A 17,789-nucleotide genomic window follows, 5' to 3' on the forward strand; every position below is an offset into this window, starting at 1 on the left:
GCTGAAGATCAAGCATCTGAGAAAAGTTTGCCCAAAAGATGCTTTGAAAGGCAAGGAGAAAACTTATCTATGAAAAAGGTGAGCATTCCCACAAGGAATATAGACAGATGTAGAAAATTGAGATTCGAATGATGAGGACTGCATTGAGAATGGTGAGAAAAGCTGGCAACTTCCATCTGTCTGTGGAACCCAAACTGGCATTTGTCATCAGATCAGAGGATCAACAGTGTGAGCCCAAAAGTTCAAAAGGTGTAGCAGCTTCTCCTTTGCCAGATCTTCAATAGGCACCTTTGGTAAGCTCAACAAGGCTTCAGTGAACATGCTAAGGATTGTGGAACCATATACAGCATGAGGGGACCCAACCCTGAAGTCAGGGACTCTGATCTACAAGCATGGTTACAGCAAGATCAACAGGAAGATAACACAGATTGCCTGATCTCTTGGTAAATATGGCAACTTCTGCATGGAGGTCCGATTCACAAGATCTGTTGGACAATGTTTCAAAGAAGCAAACACCTTTTTATGGCCTGTCAAATTATCTTCTCTGTGTGAATGAAGAGAAGGACAACCCATTTTGTAGAAGGTGGAGATGCCGGCAACAGGGAAGACCAGATCAATAGGCTTATTGATGAACAAAGGTATCTACCATGATTATTTTTGTAATATAGTCAGTTAATAAACGACTACTTTCAAATGGAAAAAAAAGAATTTGAAATAGAAAAAAGGGACAAAGGCCTATTTTCTCTGAAAGTATTTTTCAAATACTTTTTTGCTAAAAATATTGGTAAAATTTAACTTACGAATTTTGCAGTTATAACTTGATAATAAAGGCCAATTTATCTTAAGAGAAAAACAATAATTACTACATTAATGCTTATTTGGACGTTTGCTTTCACAAACAAAACAAAAAACGAAAATCACAACAAAAAGCTGTCCATGTGGTGGACCAGTTTATTTCAGCCATAAGGAGCAGGCTCCACCTAGTGACAGCTGAGGCAGTACTGCAGGGATACACACCCTGAAAATCAACAGAGGTTCCCTGGAAGCCTCCACTCCCACTCCAGCACTGCCTCTGCAGGACTCGGGAATGGGAGACACATCAGCCACCTGCATGACGAGAGGCCCATCTGCAGTCATTTCAACACTGAAGTGTAGATACTTCATATTATAAATTACATGTTTTCTTCTATCATAGCTATTAAATTCTGAAGAAAAGACTACTTCATGTCAGAGCCCACTAACATGACACAAAACAAGCACTTACTAAAGATTTGGTATAACAGTAACATCATGGAAACTTGCTTTTAATAAGGTTTACTTTGTACTTAAATAACAAAATCATCTTGGTTCAAGCTTAAAGCTAAGTTACCTCATATCAATTCTAACAGTGACTACTCATAAAAAGATCTGAATAAATCTCATGAATCCTCCAGAAAAGAAAGATATGGGAAACGGCAAGTGTCCTCTCCAGGAAACCACAAAAAAGGTCAGGTGGCTCAAGAGACAATTAAGAGCAAACCATGATTTGGGAAGCATGAGACCTCAGACTTTGACAATGTATCTGTACTTACATATCCATGTTCAGGCTATTATTCAACCATTCCTCTAATGGCTGGACAATGAGGTTCTATCACATTTTTTATTATAAATTATACTATGTATTTCCCCGCATACTCATTCTATTATCTTGTAGATAGAAATTTCTCCACATAATAGAACTGCTGTGCTAAATAACACTGGCTGATAACTTTCCCAAAAGACTGTAACAGGCAACAGTCCCACCAAAAGTATAGGAGTCAGTTTTTCAGTACATTCACCGACATTAATCATCATTTTGGGGGGCACCTGAGTGTGCCAGTGAAGCATCTGCCTTCAGCTCAGGTCATAATCCCAGGGTCCTGGGATCAACCCCCACATCAGGTTCCATGCTCACTGGGGAGTCTGTTTCTCCTTCACCCTCTGCTCCTCCTCCTGCTCGTGCTCTCTCCCTTTCAAATCAAATCTTAAAAAAAAAATAATCATTTTTCTGTTCTTCAATGTCCTGATTTTATAAAAATGGGGTTTCTCAATTCTCCAGCTCCAAGTGTGTTTAACCCAATGTCCCTTTAGTAAAAGCTGATAGCACATATCCTCTGAAATGCAATTTTACACAAGGTAACATTACTTGAATAATCTTTACATTATTATTTTTCTTTGAATACAAATCATTCACTTGCCTGAAGACAAAAGGCTATTGATCATCTCCAAAAATGTGGGATGTACAAACTGGTAATCCTCCAGGAGTAAAACCACCTGCTGTGCTTCAATCCCGGCAAGATGCAGCACCTGCATAGTGAGAAGAGAGGACTGCATAACAATTCAATACACAGGGCTCAGTTTAAAACTTCCATTTGTTACGTTAAAAAAATATTTCTTTTCTCCCTTTTCTCTTTCTTTGTAATCAAAATTAAAAATCAAACTCCAGCCACATAGTTTGGAAAGTAAATCCAGTCCATGAACAAACAGGGAAAATGTTAATGATTTCACATCTAAGACAGATGATCACTTTTAAATACATCCACACATGTCCTATAGAAACTCTGTCCTTTCATCTTCCATGTCCACCTAAACTCTCATAATCCAGCGGAGCTAGAAATCCTAAGAAGCAGCTTTTTCCTATCTGTATATAAAATACAATTTTCTAATAATCATGGGGAAAATAATTATCAAAATTAAAGACACTGCTGTATCTGTCAGAGACATAATGGTCTCTGAAGGCATTGAGAATAACAACTAATTGTGATTTCAAACCAGATAAAGCAAAAGATTTGAGTGACTCACATGTTTGAGATCATTTTTGAACTGCTTCAGTTCATACCCTCTGGAAATCTTTGGAGAAAACAGCACTGCTCCATGCATATGACTGACCAAAGAAGTGATGGTCCGACGCCCGACACCACTGCGTCCCGCCAGGAGAAGGGAGCCTCCAGGGAAGCTCAGCACTCTGTCTATCCTAGACATATACTCCAGGACTTCTTGGAAAAGTAAAATATCTAAATTCTGGTTATCTCGTCCATAATGAATAAGGCCCTTTTTAAAAAAAATCACAAAGAATGTTTTATAATTAGTACACGCACCATTATGAAACAAAAATGTTAATCATCTAGATTAAGACTTTATTTTTGATGAGCTCTGCAAAAGGGGTTAAGTGACTGTATGTCATCTCATGCTCCACAGCCTAACCAGGAATCCAGCTCTTCCTATGAAGAAAGCTTGTGTGATACCAAACAGCTTCAAGGGCTCACAATAATCAGATACCTGTGGACACCATTAATATGAGTAAAACATAGTGAGAGATAGTAGGTTACTTAGAAAAACTTCAAAAACTCTCAAATTCGGGGTCCTTGCATGGAGCCTGCTTCTCCCTCTGCCCGTGTCTCTGCATCTCTCATGAATAAATAAATAAAATCTTTTTTAAAAAAACTCTCAAGTTTTACTAGTTGCTTCAAATAAAATCTGTGTGCAAACCATAAAAAATAATTATATGAACTCTAGTAAATATGTACCACGTGGGGATGAATCCAAAACCCACATGTGGGCATTCTGCCCTACCAGGAACTGTGTGATAGTGTGAAGACAAGAGAAGGACAACTCAACTTCACATACTTAACAACTTCCAACATAACCAAACTTCACAATATCTGTTCCACTCATAGCATGAAAACTTTTGATATAAAATCCACACTCACTTCCACAGCAAATATTAATTTCAATCAATCATATATAATCAACATCAGCTGGGGGCCTGTGCAAGCTGTGCACTGGGACTTCCTCAGGCTGGGCCCAGGAGGCAGAATATGTTCTGGTTATCAAAGTGATTCTAATACTCACTAAACTTGGACACCAGTACTCTAGATGTTCTCTTCTGCCAACACGTACCTTGGCAATCTTACCCATATCTGTATGAGTATGCATGCATTTAGTTAGATCTACCACAACTAACTATATCCCACAAGAACCGGTTCTGCCTGTTGTATAATCTTCATCTGCCTTGAAAAGCTTACAATATTTCTTAAATGACTGTAATCATAAACAAATCCCAATTCAAACTCGATTCAAATTATACCTCTCCCTTTATTTTTAAAATTTATTTATTTGAGGGAGAGAATGAGTGAGAGAGGGAGAGAAGGAGCAGGGGGAAAGGGCAGATGGCAAAGGGAGCAGCAGACCCACCCCCACCCCCATGAGCAGGGAGCCCGATGCAGAACTCGATCCCAGGACTCTGAGATCATGACCTGAGCCAAAGGCAGACACTCCACTGACTGAGCCCCCCATGTGCCCCAAGTTATACCTTTCTGATAACATCCTTGAGATCTGCAGAATTCAGTTTTCCAAGTGGTTTTCCATGGGGAGGCAGTGGCTGTCCTGGGGCTGCCCTTGCTCCAGAGTTGTGTCGGGCTCCCCAGGTAACATAGAAACTGTCTGCAGAGACAAAAGTATGTGCTGTTTGTGATGACAGCATCAGGAAATACATGGCTCATGAATTATTTTTTAGTTAATCAGTCCAAATAAGAATCATCCCCAGTAATGTGAAAATAAATCCCCCTATGGTGTGCCTGTAGTTAAGACACAGAGACCTTACATTGTGATGTCAAGCTGTCCCTGCAAAGTAACTGGTGGTGTCAGCACGCTCCATCTCTCTCCCCAAATGAAGTATCCTCCTCCTACTTCCCCCACTACTCTCCTTTTGCCGCTTCTCCCTACTTCCCTCTCCTTCTCCACAATCTCCATATAAAATTGGCAACTGAAACTGAAAACTCTCTCTGAGAAAGAACACAGATTTATGAATACCATCAGGAGCCTTAATTTTGAAATAAAGGACAAATTAACTGAATTTTAATTAGAAAATAAACCCCCACACACACTTTCCTTAAATTTATTGACAGCAGCATCCCTGTAACAAGGATCATCTGTGGATGATCTTGGTCGGTCGGGAGACTCCACGAAGTGTCCTCCTCACCACATGCTCTGCTCAAGGGCAGCTTTAGCTTCATGCTCTTCTCTGTTCCCTGGCCACTGCTTTCCCTATACAACCAAACTTGTACTTTGGAACAACACTGCCAGAACTGCCAAGTCCAAATCCCCATCACGGTCCCTGCCCCATCATGACCTGGTACGCTTCTGACACTTGTATCCTCAGGTCTGTAGGACCAAACAAATCAAGCCACAACCACTACTCCTCAGTTTTCTGCTTATCCCTCTTGCTTTTATTTTCCCTGGGGTCTAAATTCAGTCCATTATTCTTTAATCCTAAACACTCGCCTTGAATTACTGAATCTTATTCTGTGGATTAAATTATCAACTACTTATATACCAAAACCTATTCACCTATTGGCAAGCCTCCCAAGCTCTAGTGTGGTCCCATACCTACCCTACAGACATACAATGAACACATAATGCTCATTCATTCAACACTCACCCGCCACACACCTGTGTCTGAGCACCACACTTCCTGTTAGAGAGAAGTAGTAGGAGAGAGGTGACTGCCGCCCTCACTAGTGCTACCACTCCCATGTTGCAGAGCTTCCCACTGCCTAAGAAGAAACAGCCAAACCCCCATCACGGCCCTTCGCAATCCACTCCACATATTCTTCCCTTGACTAGAAAGCCCTTCCCCTCTTGTTCACCTGATACAGCCATTCTTTAAGACACTATCATCACTCAAAAAATCTTAAATCTTAATTGTTCATCTAACAAAATATTTACAGGACTTAGAACACTGAACACTAGACAACTGATGAAAGAAAGCAAGAAATATCTGTGGACAGATATGTCATGTTCATGGATTGGAAGACTTGACGTAATGAAGATGTCAATTCTTCCACAACCAATAGAGTTAGTGCAATTTCTATCCAAGGCTTGGCAACATTATTTACAGATAGGATTATTCTAAAATATATAGAGAAAGGCCAAAGGAACTTAAATAGCTAAAATAATTTTTAAAAAGAAGAAGAAAGTAGAAGAAATCAGTCTACCCAATTTCAAGACTTATGTAGCTAAAGTAATCAAAACAGGGTGGTACTGGTGGAAAGACAGACATATAATTGATGGAACAGAACAGAGAACCTAAAAATATATTCATACAACAATTTTCAACTCAAGGAAAAGAAGTTCCCTTTTCAATAAATGGCACTGGACCAAGTGGACATCCACTTGCAAAGAAAGTGACCCCATGTCTCACTTTTTATACATAAATTAACTCAAAGTGGACCACTGACTTAAAACATAAAACTATAAAACTTTTAGGAAAGAATGTAGGAGAAAAGCTTCAAGAACTAGGACTAAATAGAGTTCTTAAACTTGACACCAATAGATCCTTAAAAAAAAAAAATACTAACTTGTACTTGATAAAATATTTACCTGTGGGAGATCCTATTAAAAGGATGAAGAGATAAGCAACAGAGTGGAAGAGTATATTTGCAAACCATGTATTTAACAAAAAACTAGTATCTATAGTATATAAAGAACTCTCAAAACTCAATAAAAGATAAACCATCCAATTAGAAAATGAGCAAGATACACAAAGAGATATCACACTTTAAAGGACTTAGAGATAGCAAGCGAGCACACAAAAAGCTCACTAGCTGTCAGCAAAATGCAAAATAAAACCACAATGACCAATCAATACATAATTATCAGAGTGACTAAAATAAAAAAGAATGACAACAAATACTGGTAAGTATGCAGAGCAAATGGATTATGCACATATTGCTGATGGGAATGTAAAATGATACAGCCATTCTAGAAGAGCATAGCAGTGTGTTTTAAAACCAAGCACAGAAGTACATTACATCACTGCAATTGCACTCCTGAGCATTTATCCCAGAAAAACAAAAATTTATGTTCACACAAAAATCTCTACATAAACTGCTTATAGCAGTTTTCCTCCTAATAGTCAAAGACTGAAAATAACCCAGATGCTCTTCAACAAGTAAATAGTTCAAGAAATGGTAGTATATCTGAATACCCACTCTTCAATAAAAAGGAACAGGGGTGCCTAGGTGGCTAAGTGGTTGAGCCTTTGGCTCAGGTCATGATCCCAGGATTGTGGGATCAAGTTCTGCATTGGGCTCCCCAAAGGGATCCTGCTTCTCCCTGTGCCTATGTCTCTGCTTCTCTGCTTCTCTCATGAATAAATAAAATCTTAAAAAATAAAAATAAAAAGGAACAAACTACTGAAACTCACAACCACCTGTGTATAACTCCAGGAACTATTCTGAATGAAAATAATATTCTTGAAATGGCAAGATGAAATACAGAACAGACTGGTGGTTTGTAGAGGAGTGGCTATGGCTATAGAAGGGCAGCAGGATAGATCTATGTGGTGATAGCCTGTGTACTAACAGTATCAATGTCAATATCCTGGTTGTTATGCTCCACCATAATTTTTCTAGGTGTTACCATTAGGAGAAACCAAGTAAGAAGTACATGTACTCTGTATGAATTCTTACAACCATATGTTAATGTATAATAATGGCAAAACAAAAAATTCATTTGTTTATTTCTATGTAACTCCTTCAAACCAAATTAGCTCTTCTACAAACCTAATATCTAGCATTTACCCCAAATATGTTCAGAAAAGTTATATTAATTGTAAAACACTTCACATTCTATTAGAATTACCAGTTTAACCATCTACTTACACAAATTTTCATGGCATCCAAACACATTAACAATAGTTATCTTTGTAAGCAAGGGCTTCATATCTGTATCTGCCACTGGATTACATGTTTCTTGAGCATAAGAATGTATCTAGCTTATTTTTAAGTCTTCCAAGATTACATTTTTTCTTAATAAATTAATATTCCACTATTGAAAATCATATTTGCCCGGGTATGACATATATCAAAACCTGTATTTTTAAAAAATGCAACCTTTCCTTGAAAAGTAAAATGGTGAAGAGAAAAAAAGCATGTATTTATTGAGTCCTATAAAGGAGACCTCAAAGATAACAAATTCTAGCGAATTCAGGTACCCAATCAGTCACTGACACTATCTAATGCCCCAAAAATATGCTACCTTCTTGCAAGAAGAAAGACTATTCAGGCAATTCTCAGACTGAGAAAGATGGTACCATTTAAGAAATGAAAGCTGTCCACACTAAAGCCAGCAAAGCTACAGGCCACACTGGCAAACCCTCACTCAGAACCAAGCCCACTCTGAACTATGGCCAAGGCTCTCTAGCATTTCATCCCACTTCAGCTTCTTCATCTCATTTCCCAATTCTGAAACTCAAGCAGGACCTAGAAAACTCCTGTCAATCTCAACATCTTTCTCACCTTCAAGATTCCTTTGGCCTATGCAACTTATGATGCTGCAGCCAATATCAAATCTGACAGCACACAACAGACAGAATAAACTATATGAAATATTTGTGAAGCCTACTTTCTGATAGAACAGAAACTCGGGACGCCTGGGTGGCTCAGCAGTTGAGTGTAATATAAATAATAGTGAAAGGGAATATAAGGGAAGGGAGAAGAAATGTGTGGGAAATATCAGAAAGGGAGACAGAACATAAAGACTCCTAACTCTGGGAAACGAACTAGGGGTGGTGGAAGGGAAGGAGGGCGGGGGGTGGGGGTGAGTGGGTGACGGGCACTGAGGGGGACACTTGACGGGATGAGCACTGGGTGTTATTCTGTATGTTGGTAAATTGAACACCAATAAAAAATTAATTTATTAAAAAAAAAGAACAGAAACTCATTTTGCAGCTTGAGAGCGGTTTAAGAAATACTTCCATGTTACAGTCTTGTATCAAAAGTCCTTTTGCCATGATGGTTTTCATATTACATGCACTACTCCCACAGCAGTTTTCAAAAGGCCAGCTGGTTGTTAAGCGGTAATAGTTGCAAATGCAACAAAGCTGCTTTGAATGAGTGGTGCTATGCTTTATTTGTCACAACAGTGGGTGAAGCTGGTGACAAGAGTACATAAGAAGTTCTATCCTAATGATATTATTTACTCTCAAGCAAAAATTAATTACAATTGAATATGGATTTTCCCAATGATCTTTAAATTTCACACACATACAGCTTAAAAAAAAACCTTTATTAGTAAAAATCCCTCAGGAAACATAATTTTGAATTGCAGATATAAAACCCTATGGCCTGAATCCAAGAAAACAATTATGGTCACTATATTTTATTCAGAACATAATTACTGAAATCTAGCAAAAAGTAAAGAGCAGCCCTTAAAGTAACAACAATATTAAAATTACCCAAACCTCTTATTTGCACAGAAATATGAAATCATGCTATTAGTAAGAAAAATAAGTTTACAGTTCTCATAGGATTTATATATTTACATAAACTCCGTAACTATATTACCTGCCATATTGTCTAATATATCTGAGCCCCAATCTCCTTGAAACACTGAGGTTAAAATGTTGTCAAATAAATGAAGTTCCTTTGCACCAACAATTTTATCACGAAATAAGCGCCGTGCTTCATAAGCTACGATTTCTAATACATAATCTAGAGGATGATTTGAGGATCCTAAAAAAGACAACATTTTCTTTAGTTGTAATAAAATTCAAACAACTTGTAGACGGTCTGTTTCAACATAATACCAGAAAGAAACAGAGAATAAGAATCTGCACACTGTCAGAATGGCATCAGATAAACACAAGAAAAGGGAAAAAAGGGAAAATTTAATGTGTTATTAAGTTTGTAAGTTGTTTAATTTAAAGGATATATTAAGCATTATTATCTCTAGTTGCTCAATATTTATTCCAAAAAGCATATTAAACATGAATAATGATTTTATTTTTCCCAAATCAAATTTTAACAGTGACAATCATAAATGGTTTAGAAGAAAAAACACATTGCTATAGTTTTAATATTAAGGTTTAAATTTAATACTAGTATTTAAATTTAATATATTTTAATTCTAATTTTTAAGCTACTATAACCAATTACAATACTCATTTAATATACCTATTACAAATAAAATAGACAATGCATGCACACGTGCACACACACACATACACACACAGTGGCATTCCAAAGAGAAGCAATTTGAAATCATGAAAGCAAAACTTACCTCCTTCTAAATCGTATCTGAATAAGCCAAGAACCCATTGGGTAAGGATGCAAGGAGTAAAGAAATAATGACTATAATCATCAACTGTAAATTTGGCTCGTACCTGAAAAAGAAAATACCGTAAACTGTCTACTTTATATATATATTTATAATGTATTTCCAAATGTAAAATGCTATAAATTTTTCAGTTACCACAGATTCACAGGAATGCCCAATTTCTACCAGTGAATAGAAACTGTATTTCAATAGAACTGATTTCCTTAGTTATACATTTTATCCATTTAAAAACACTAAGAGGGGTTGTTCATAGGCTTCAACAAACTGCCAAAGTCTGTCCAATAAAAAAATGAAATAAAAGGTTAAAAAGCCTGCTAAGCAGAAGAATTCAAGGAAGACGAACCCGAGCTTTATAAACATTGGTTGCAATTCCAAGGTACTCACAGGGCTAGGGAAGATATGTTTCCTAGTAGTAGGAGCTACAGAGCTATCTTGTATTCAGAAAGTCACTGAATTTCTAATGAACCAAAGTGCTAGTCCTTGCTATATAACCAGTGAGAGTCTATGCCTTCCTCTGCATGGACAGGACTGTTGTTCTCATTCTGGCCTTGATCACTTCACTTCTGAATTAATTTAGAAATTAATTAATGCTAACTTCTCTTTCCCCACTTCTATTCTGTAACTATAAAAAGCATCTACCACAAACACTTCCCTAACTTTCACATGCTATTTATCCCCTTTACCTAGGAAGATCTTTCCCCTCCAGCCTCTTTGTGAACTTCATTTTTCAAAACTCAGATCACATTTCGGACCTCCTGGGTGGCACAGTCAGTTGAGCATCCAAATCTTGATTTTGGCTCAGGTTGTGATCTCAGGGTCATGAGACAGAGCCCCACGTTAGGCTCCATGCTAAGCATGGAATCTGCTAGAGAGTCCTTCTTTCCCTCCATGCCCTCCTTGCCCGCCAATATGCTCTCTCTGAAATAAATCTTTTAAAACAAACTCAGAATTCATTTCACCTCCTCTTGACAACTACCACACAACAAAGTCACTTACTTCCTCTTCTGCACTATCTTCCTCTTCCTCTACCTCTTCCTCTTCTGCACTATCTCTGTGACTGCACATATTGTCACTGTAACACTGCTCACCATGCCATATTGATAGTTTATGTGACCAGGTTCCTCACTGGTCTGTAAAATTCCAGAAAACAGAGATTCAGTCATCTCTGTGTCCCTAGGACCAGCGCTAGAAAAGAAGGTACTGAAAAAATGTCCGTTGTGTCTTTACTGACTGTTTCCAAGCACCATCTCACTGATGCCCCATCAGTGATAAAGGAACTTGAGAAAATTTCTCAGAGGCAACAAGAAAGAAATAACCCTCAAAGATCATCTCTGGTTTAGAGTCTCGAAGACAGAATCTGATAGAAGTCAGGAGAAGGATCCAGGTTTGGAAAGAAGAGGAACATTCTAAATATGCTAAAATTTATTTGACAACAGAATAACCATCCAGCATTGATTCATTCATTCAATATTTACGGAGTATCTGTTAGAAATGGTGCTGGAAATTCAACACAGAGTCTCCGCCCTCAGGGAGCTTACTCTCAAGTAGAAAAGTCTAACCTACAAGATGAAAAGAAAGCCCAAGTGTCAACACAGGTCAGCATTACAGGTAGTCTTTTGGGAGTGAAACCAACAGACATGACAGTGACAGTATAAAGGAGTAAAAACATACCTGCTCATACACTTGGACCATAGATCCCGCTAAGAGAGAAATTTTCGATGAAGAGCCCCAAATGGAATGATTCTTCAGATTTTTATGTAGAACAGGTTCTAAATATGCTCCATAAATTGTCTGTAACTGCTCTCTCTCTGGGTAACTGGAAAGGGCATATGAGAAAACAGTTGAAAAAACAATGTTCTAGATAATTACTTAATGTTCATTCACAGCAGTTCTCTAGCTATGCTGCTCTGTGGTCCGGACAACCCCCAGTTTACTAGGGATGAAAGCCAGGTTCCAGGGTCCCTACTCTGACCCTCTACTTATCTGATCCCAAATACTGAAACCCTAATGGAAGTTTCCAATAAAATCACTTAAAAACAAAATTGAAAACCACCGGTTTTTAGAAAGGACCAAAAGATGAATCTTAAGAAAAAGTATTTTAAGTAGAGCCTACCCACAGAGCAGTCATCCACCTTAGAACTATAAAAGTAGAACTAATCCAACAAATGATATTGACCTGTTTCTCTCAAGCCAAACTTGATTTCAATACAGCTTAATTGGTAGCTCTAACACTTCTGAAAGTACAATGTTAATAAATAGGTGCAATTAGCATGAAAGCATCAAAACAAGATAAGGCAAAACGGAACAGAGGCCATCTCCATAAAATGTACAAAGTCCTTGCAACAATCATAGACCACGGAGATGGATCTGTCAGGACAAATGCTGTCACCCACAAACATGATCTGACTCTACCTTGTGCATGTTTACCTGTTTGTCTTCATAAAATTTGATAGTATTTTTGTTTTATGAAACCCATATTTAAATCCATCATTTAGATTCCTGATACTGACATTTTAGAACAGAGATGATACAAAATAATTGGGTCTTATTTCTAATATGAAGCACTAACGCCTTTTTCACCCTAAATTACTGCCTAAAATTTAGAAAGGGCAAGGAAAAAAAACAGAACTTAAGTTTAACTATTTTTATATTCTTCATTATAAAGAAATATCATTAATGGGTACCTTTAATAAAATTCAAATATAGAAGACATGTCCCTACATTTTAAAAACAATTAAAAATGCTACGATACATACTCCACAGCACAAATGCGAACGATGGAAGTGAATCTGGTGGTCAGCTTGTGTCTTCCGAGCCTTCCTCCAGCTGACATAGATGCCACAATCTGAATATTCTCTAAACCAACCCATTCCAAATTTTCATCATAAAATCCTTGATATGTCAATACCTTTTTGAAAATAAACGTATTTTAAACGTTTTAGGCTTAGGGTTTTCTAATAGTGATATAAAATACTTTCGCATAAAATTCGTTTCCAAATACAATCATCCTCCTTTACCTAACTCAAAAATTTAAGATTCAAATTTGCATTAAATGCTTGTAATATTGAAAAATAATACTTCTTTGGGATGCCTGGGTGGCTCAGCAGTTGAGCATTTGTCTTCAACTCAGGGCATGAATCCAGGATCTGGGATTGAGTCCCACACTGGGCTCCTTGCAGGGAGCCTGCTTCTCCTTCTGCCTATGTCTCTGCCTCTGTGTCTTTCGTGAACAAATAAAATCTTTTTTTTTTTTTTTAGATTTTTTTTTATTTTTATTTATTTATGATAGTCACAGAGAGAGAGAGAGAGAGAGAGAGAGAGAGAGAGGCAGAGACATAGGCAGAGGGAGAAGCAGGCTCCATGCACCGGGAGCCCGACGTGGGATTCGATCCCGGGTCTCCAGGATCGCGCCCTGGGCCAAAGGCAGGCGCCAAACCGCTGTGCCACCCAGGGATCCCATAAAATCTTTAAAAGAAAAAGAATACTCTTCAAGACTCTGCATTCAATTAATGTTAGCTGAATTACCCTCATTTTTTTTTTAACCCTCATTTTAAAGTGCTTTTCTGTCAGGGCACCTGGGTGGCTCAGTGGTCGAGCATCTACCTTTGGTTCAGGGCATGATCCTGGGAGCCTGGGATTAGGTCCTGTATCAGGCTCCCTGCAGGGTGCCTACGTCTCTACCTCTGTGTATCTGTCATGAATAAATAAAATCTTTAAAAAGAATAAAAATAAATAAACATTTTCTCTCTAATAAACATTAAAATCCAATGACAGTATAAATCTACCAGCAATTAGAGGAAAAAAATGAAAGAAATAAGTAAAAATATAAGGAAAATATTTTGGTTTCCTTCTGTAAGTATTTCATCATATTCTAGAGTCACACAGTAAAGCTAAATTTGAACCTGTATAAACATAACAGACTCTAATTTAGAATCTAGTGATGCAAACCACATAAAGCAGTATAATCTCGCACAGGGACAGAATGTGTAGTCTCCAACTTTTCCCTTTATACAGGCCAAGAGCAGGGTGATGAGCTAAGGAAGCCCAACAGGGTCCTGACTGAGGAGGTCTCTCTGCTCTCTAAAAATGCATACCCAGAAAAATGAAGCAAAAGTTCTCCCAAGCCCCACATCATCCCCAACTCCTGCTTTCCTCCTATGTTAGAAATAAAGGACAGGAAGTAAGTGCAGGGTGAAGGCTGTTTTCACTCTTCCTGTTGTGGATCCTCCCGACAGACTGCTGACTGCCACAGGGAAGGACTTCAAGGAAAGCAGCCTTGCGGGGGCACCCAGCGGGCTCCATCAGTAGAGTATGTGACTCTGGATTCGAGATCGTGAACTGGAGCCCTGGGCTGGGTGCAGAAATTACTTAAAAATAAAATCTTTTACAAAAAGAAGGAAGAAAGTAACCGAGAATAAACTTACTACATGCCTCAAGAAGTAGTGAGTACTCTATGGCATGTATTCATGTATTCAGGCGAGTTGAATACATGCCATAGAGAAAACTGATGCTAAGGAGGAAGGCAGATTTTCTGTCCAAAGGTAATGAAATTCCACTTTTCCCAATGATATCATAACACTTCAAGGAAGAAGACTCACCTGTTGCAGGAAAGCAACCAAAGTACTGGTACCCCATTTATCAAGCTTGGGCAGGTTGATATCTTTCAAGTAAAGGACGAGTCTTTCACAGTCTTTGGGTCTATATACTCGACCAGTGTTGGTAGTGATGACCATGCAAGTCTGGCTAAGCTTCTGCAGGAGATGTCGAGACGTAGTCTGCGCACTACAGTGAACCGTAGCGATCTGCGTGGACCGGAGCTGGGAAAAGGCATACCTAAGCAGCATCCTATGAAAGATGGAGGACATCAACTTTGAAAATACAACAAATAAAATCCTGTTTATATCCAATATAAAATCTCTATTTCATAAATATTTCAGTTTCTAAATTATGTGTAATGATGTTTAAGAGCAAAGTGGTAAACATGGACATGACTTAACAGATAACTTTCTAATTTTTACAATATAAAAAAATTCATATTTTAAGGCATTCTTGGGACTCATTCAGCAAAATGATTCTTGGAACTCAGACAGAAATAACTGGATAAAGTACATATGAAAGATACCAGCTGTTTTCCCATGGCTGAAGGACATATTTTAAATTACTAAGTACTCCGAGTTAAAAAAAAAATTAATATGATTTTTTAGAATTTTTAAATTACAACTAAAAATGTGAAATCATGTCTCCTTTATCTCCAGAACCTACACTCAGGAGGCACCATAAACAGGCTGAATTACAGATATAAAAGTTATTTTAAATAGAAAGCTAACTTCAAGATGCATTTTTTATAACAAAGGCAATTTGTGAGTGTATCTAAGGTATTCAGTTTTTGTTGGGATTGTATGCACATTTTCTTTTGAAGCATATCTTTCTCAGATTGTTCTCTTTCCATTAGAAAACACAATCTGGCAGGAAAAAAAAAAGACATATTATTTTTACTAGTGACAATTGAAAGAGACCTTCATGAAAATGTAAATGCTACTTCAACTGAAAGAAAGGTAACAGAGCCATTAAATTACTTTAAGAGAGGAGAGTATAAACTCACAGTATATACCCGAACCAATAATTTTCTGCTCTTACCCTTTGCCACATCCTTCTGGTCCAACAAGAATAAATGGCTGTTTAGTATCAGAACTTAACCACGGTTTAAAATAATCCAGACCTCGCTGCATGTCAGGAATCTGAATGACAGGGAGAGTTTGGCCATTATTGAAATCATCAGCAGTCAAGTTTTCTGGCTTCTTCAGCACATAAGATGCTAATCGTCTTCGACTCTGATCATAGTAGGTGTCCATTGGTTTGTGAGGGTCTGGAGGAGACTCTTGTGCCCAATTAAAAACCTGTAGAGGAAAAAGTTGTGATAGGTTTTCACATACTCCAAACAAGAGTATATGAAATTTTAATTCTTCAAAGTCAATGTCCCAAAGTCAATCATCTTAGTCCAAAAAAATTCTATGCTAAACCTACTAAATATCTTTTATAATTAAAGCAACACCCTATGTCAAATATTATTATCTAAATGATTATTTAAGCAAATAAATAAAAGTCATCTAGTTTGTGCATACACCAAATACATCTAACTTTTAAATGAGTTTTAATGAACACTGAATTACTGATTCCACAGTTTAGGAACCTAAGACCCTTCATCCCCACCATATGCGAGTCCTGCCTATTATGGTGGTACCACCACTGCTCTTGAGCTGCTCTTCTTCTAACATGGAAAACTTGATATCTGCACAGATATAAATCAGAGTTCACTCGATGCTAACCTTCAATACCTTGCCTCTGAGCTATGGCATGAGAACATCTGCTCAAAAGCAGCATAGGATCTGGCATCGAGTGGCAATGAGAAGCATCTGACAACAGGGACAACACAATGGCCATGGAAAGAGAAGCAGCATAGAAAAAGCCATACATGATGGTACCAAAAAAAGAAACATGATATAAATGCAGAACCATGATGTAGGAGCCAACCCAGAGAAATGCATGTTCAATGTTTTCAACAGAAGCCAACAAGACAAAATTCTTTAATATATATGATTTAGTTTTATTAACTTGGCTGAACTATACCTTTACATTTATTAAAGAAAATGTTTTATAGTGATTAATCCATCCTAGCATTCCTAACTGGTTAAATAAATGACTAAAAATATGTATTATTCTAAAATTAAAAATGAGTAATTATATATATTCATATGGCTAAGTAGTTTGAAAAGTGTCTAACAAAATTATAGTCCACCCTAGAGCCAATTAAAACATTATATAATTTTAATATCATAAAATACCATAAAGAAGTTCAAAGGATAAAATAAGTACATATATTCAAATACATTACTATATTAAGTGCATAATTCCAATATTAAAAAGTTCTATATCTTACAGTTACAATCACCGTATTTTAGCAATTAAGAGTCAATGAAAATTAAAGGAAAATGTTGACTGAATATAGGTTTTAGTGTGCATCACCTCTTTGGTGAATTCCAGACGTGACTTCATGTTCAGATTTCCACCAAGTCCCCGAATGAGATTAATAATAAATTGGTCATGATTTTCACATCCATGAAGATGTGACAAACCGTTCATCACAGTCCCAACCAAGCTTGTTTCAACCACATAGTCATTCTGTTGATTAAAATCCATGGTACAGACAAAAAACAAATAGTAAACCATGAACACAGAAACATATTTACATTCACATATCTTTTCAAGTATGATTGTTAAATGTAAAAGCTTACGTCTGAGGAAGCAAAAGAAGGGTAAGCTTAAGTCAGAGAGGTAGATAAAGGCCAGAGTATGCAGAATTACATAGGCCATGATAAGGAGTGTAAATTTTATTTTCACTACTTTTAAAGTGTTTTTTTTTTTAAGATTTTATTTATTCAAGATAGAGAGAGAGAGAGAGAGAGAGAGGGGCAGAGACACAGGCAGAGGAAGAAGCAGGCTCCATGCAGGGAGCCCGATGTGGGACCCGATCCCGGGTCTCCAGGATCATACCCCGGGCCGAAGGCAGCACCAAGCCACTGGGCCATCGGGGCTGCCCTAAAGTGTTTTTAAGTAAGAGAGTAAAATGATCCAATTCACATTTTTTTAAAAAA

General features: G+C 37.5%; 1 protein-coding gene across 1 annotated transcript in view; it reads right to left on the reverse strand.

Moving 5' to 3' along the window:
* The window catches only part of DYNC2H1 (dynein cytoplasmic 2 heavy chain 1), a 339,893-nt gene that overhangs the window by 252,977 nt on the left and 69,127 nt on the right, over window positions 1-17,789 (reverse strand). Inside the window, 10 exon segments of the mRNA XM_025465708.3 lie at window positions 2,217-2,325; window positions 2,821-3,069; window positions 4,331-4,461; window positions 9,366-9,533; window positions 10,081-10,183; window positions 11,809-11,953; window positions 12,894-13,045; window positions 14,736-14,982; window positions 15,775-16,034; window positions 17,161-17,316. Coding sequence (XP_025321493.3) covers window positions 2,217-2,325; window positions 2,821-3,069; window positions 4,331-4,461; window positions 9,366-9,533; window positions 10,081-10,183; window positions 11,809-11,953; window positions 12,894-13,045; window positions 14,736-14,982; window positions 15,775-16,034; window positions 17,161-17,316 — 1,720 coding nt within the window.

The sequence above is a fragment of the Canis lupus genome, chromosome 5, assembly GCF_003254725.2.
Source record: "Canis lupus dingo isolate Sandy chromosome 5, ASM325472v2, whole genome shotgun sequence".
NCBI classification, from domain to species: domain Eukaryota; kingdom Metazoa; phylum Chordata; class Mammalia; order Carnivora; family Canidae; genus Canis; species Canis lupus.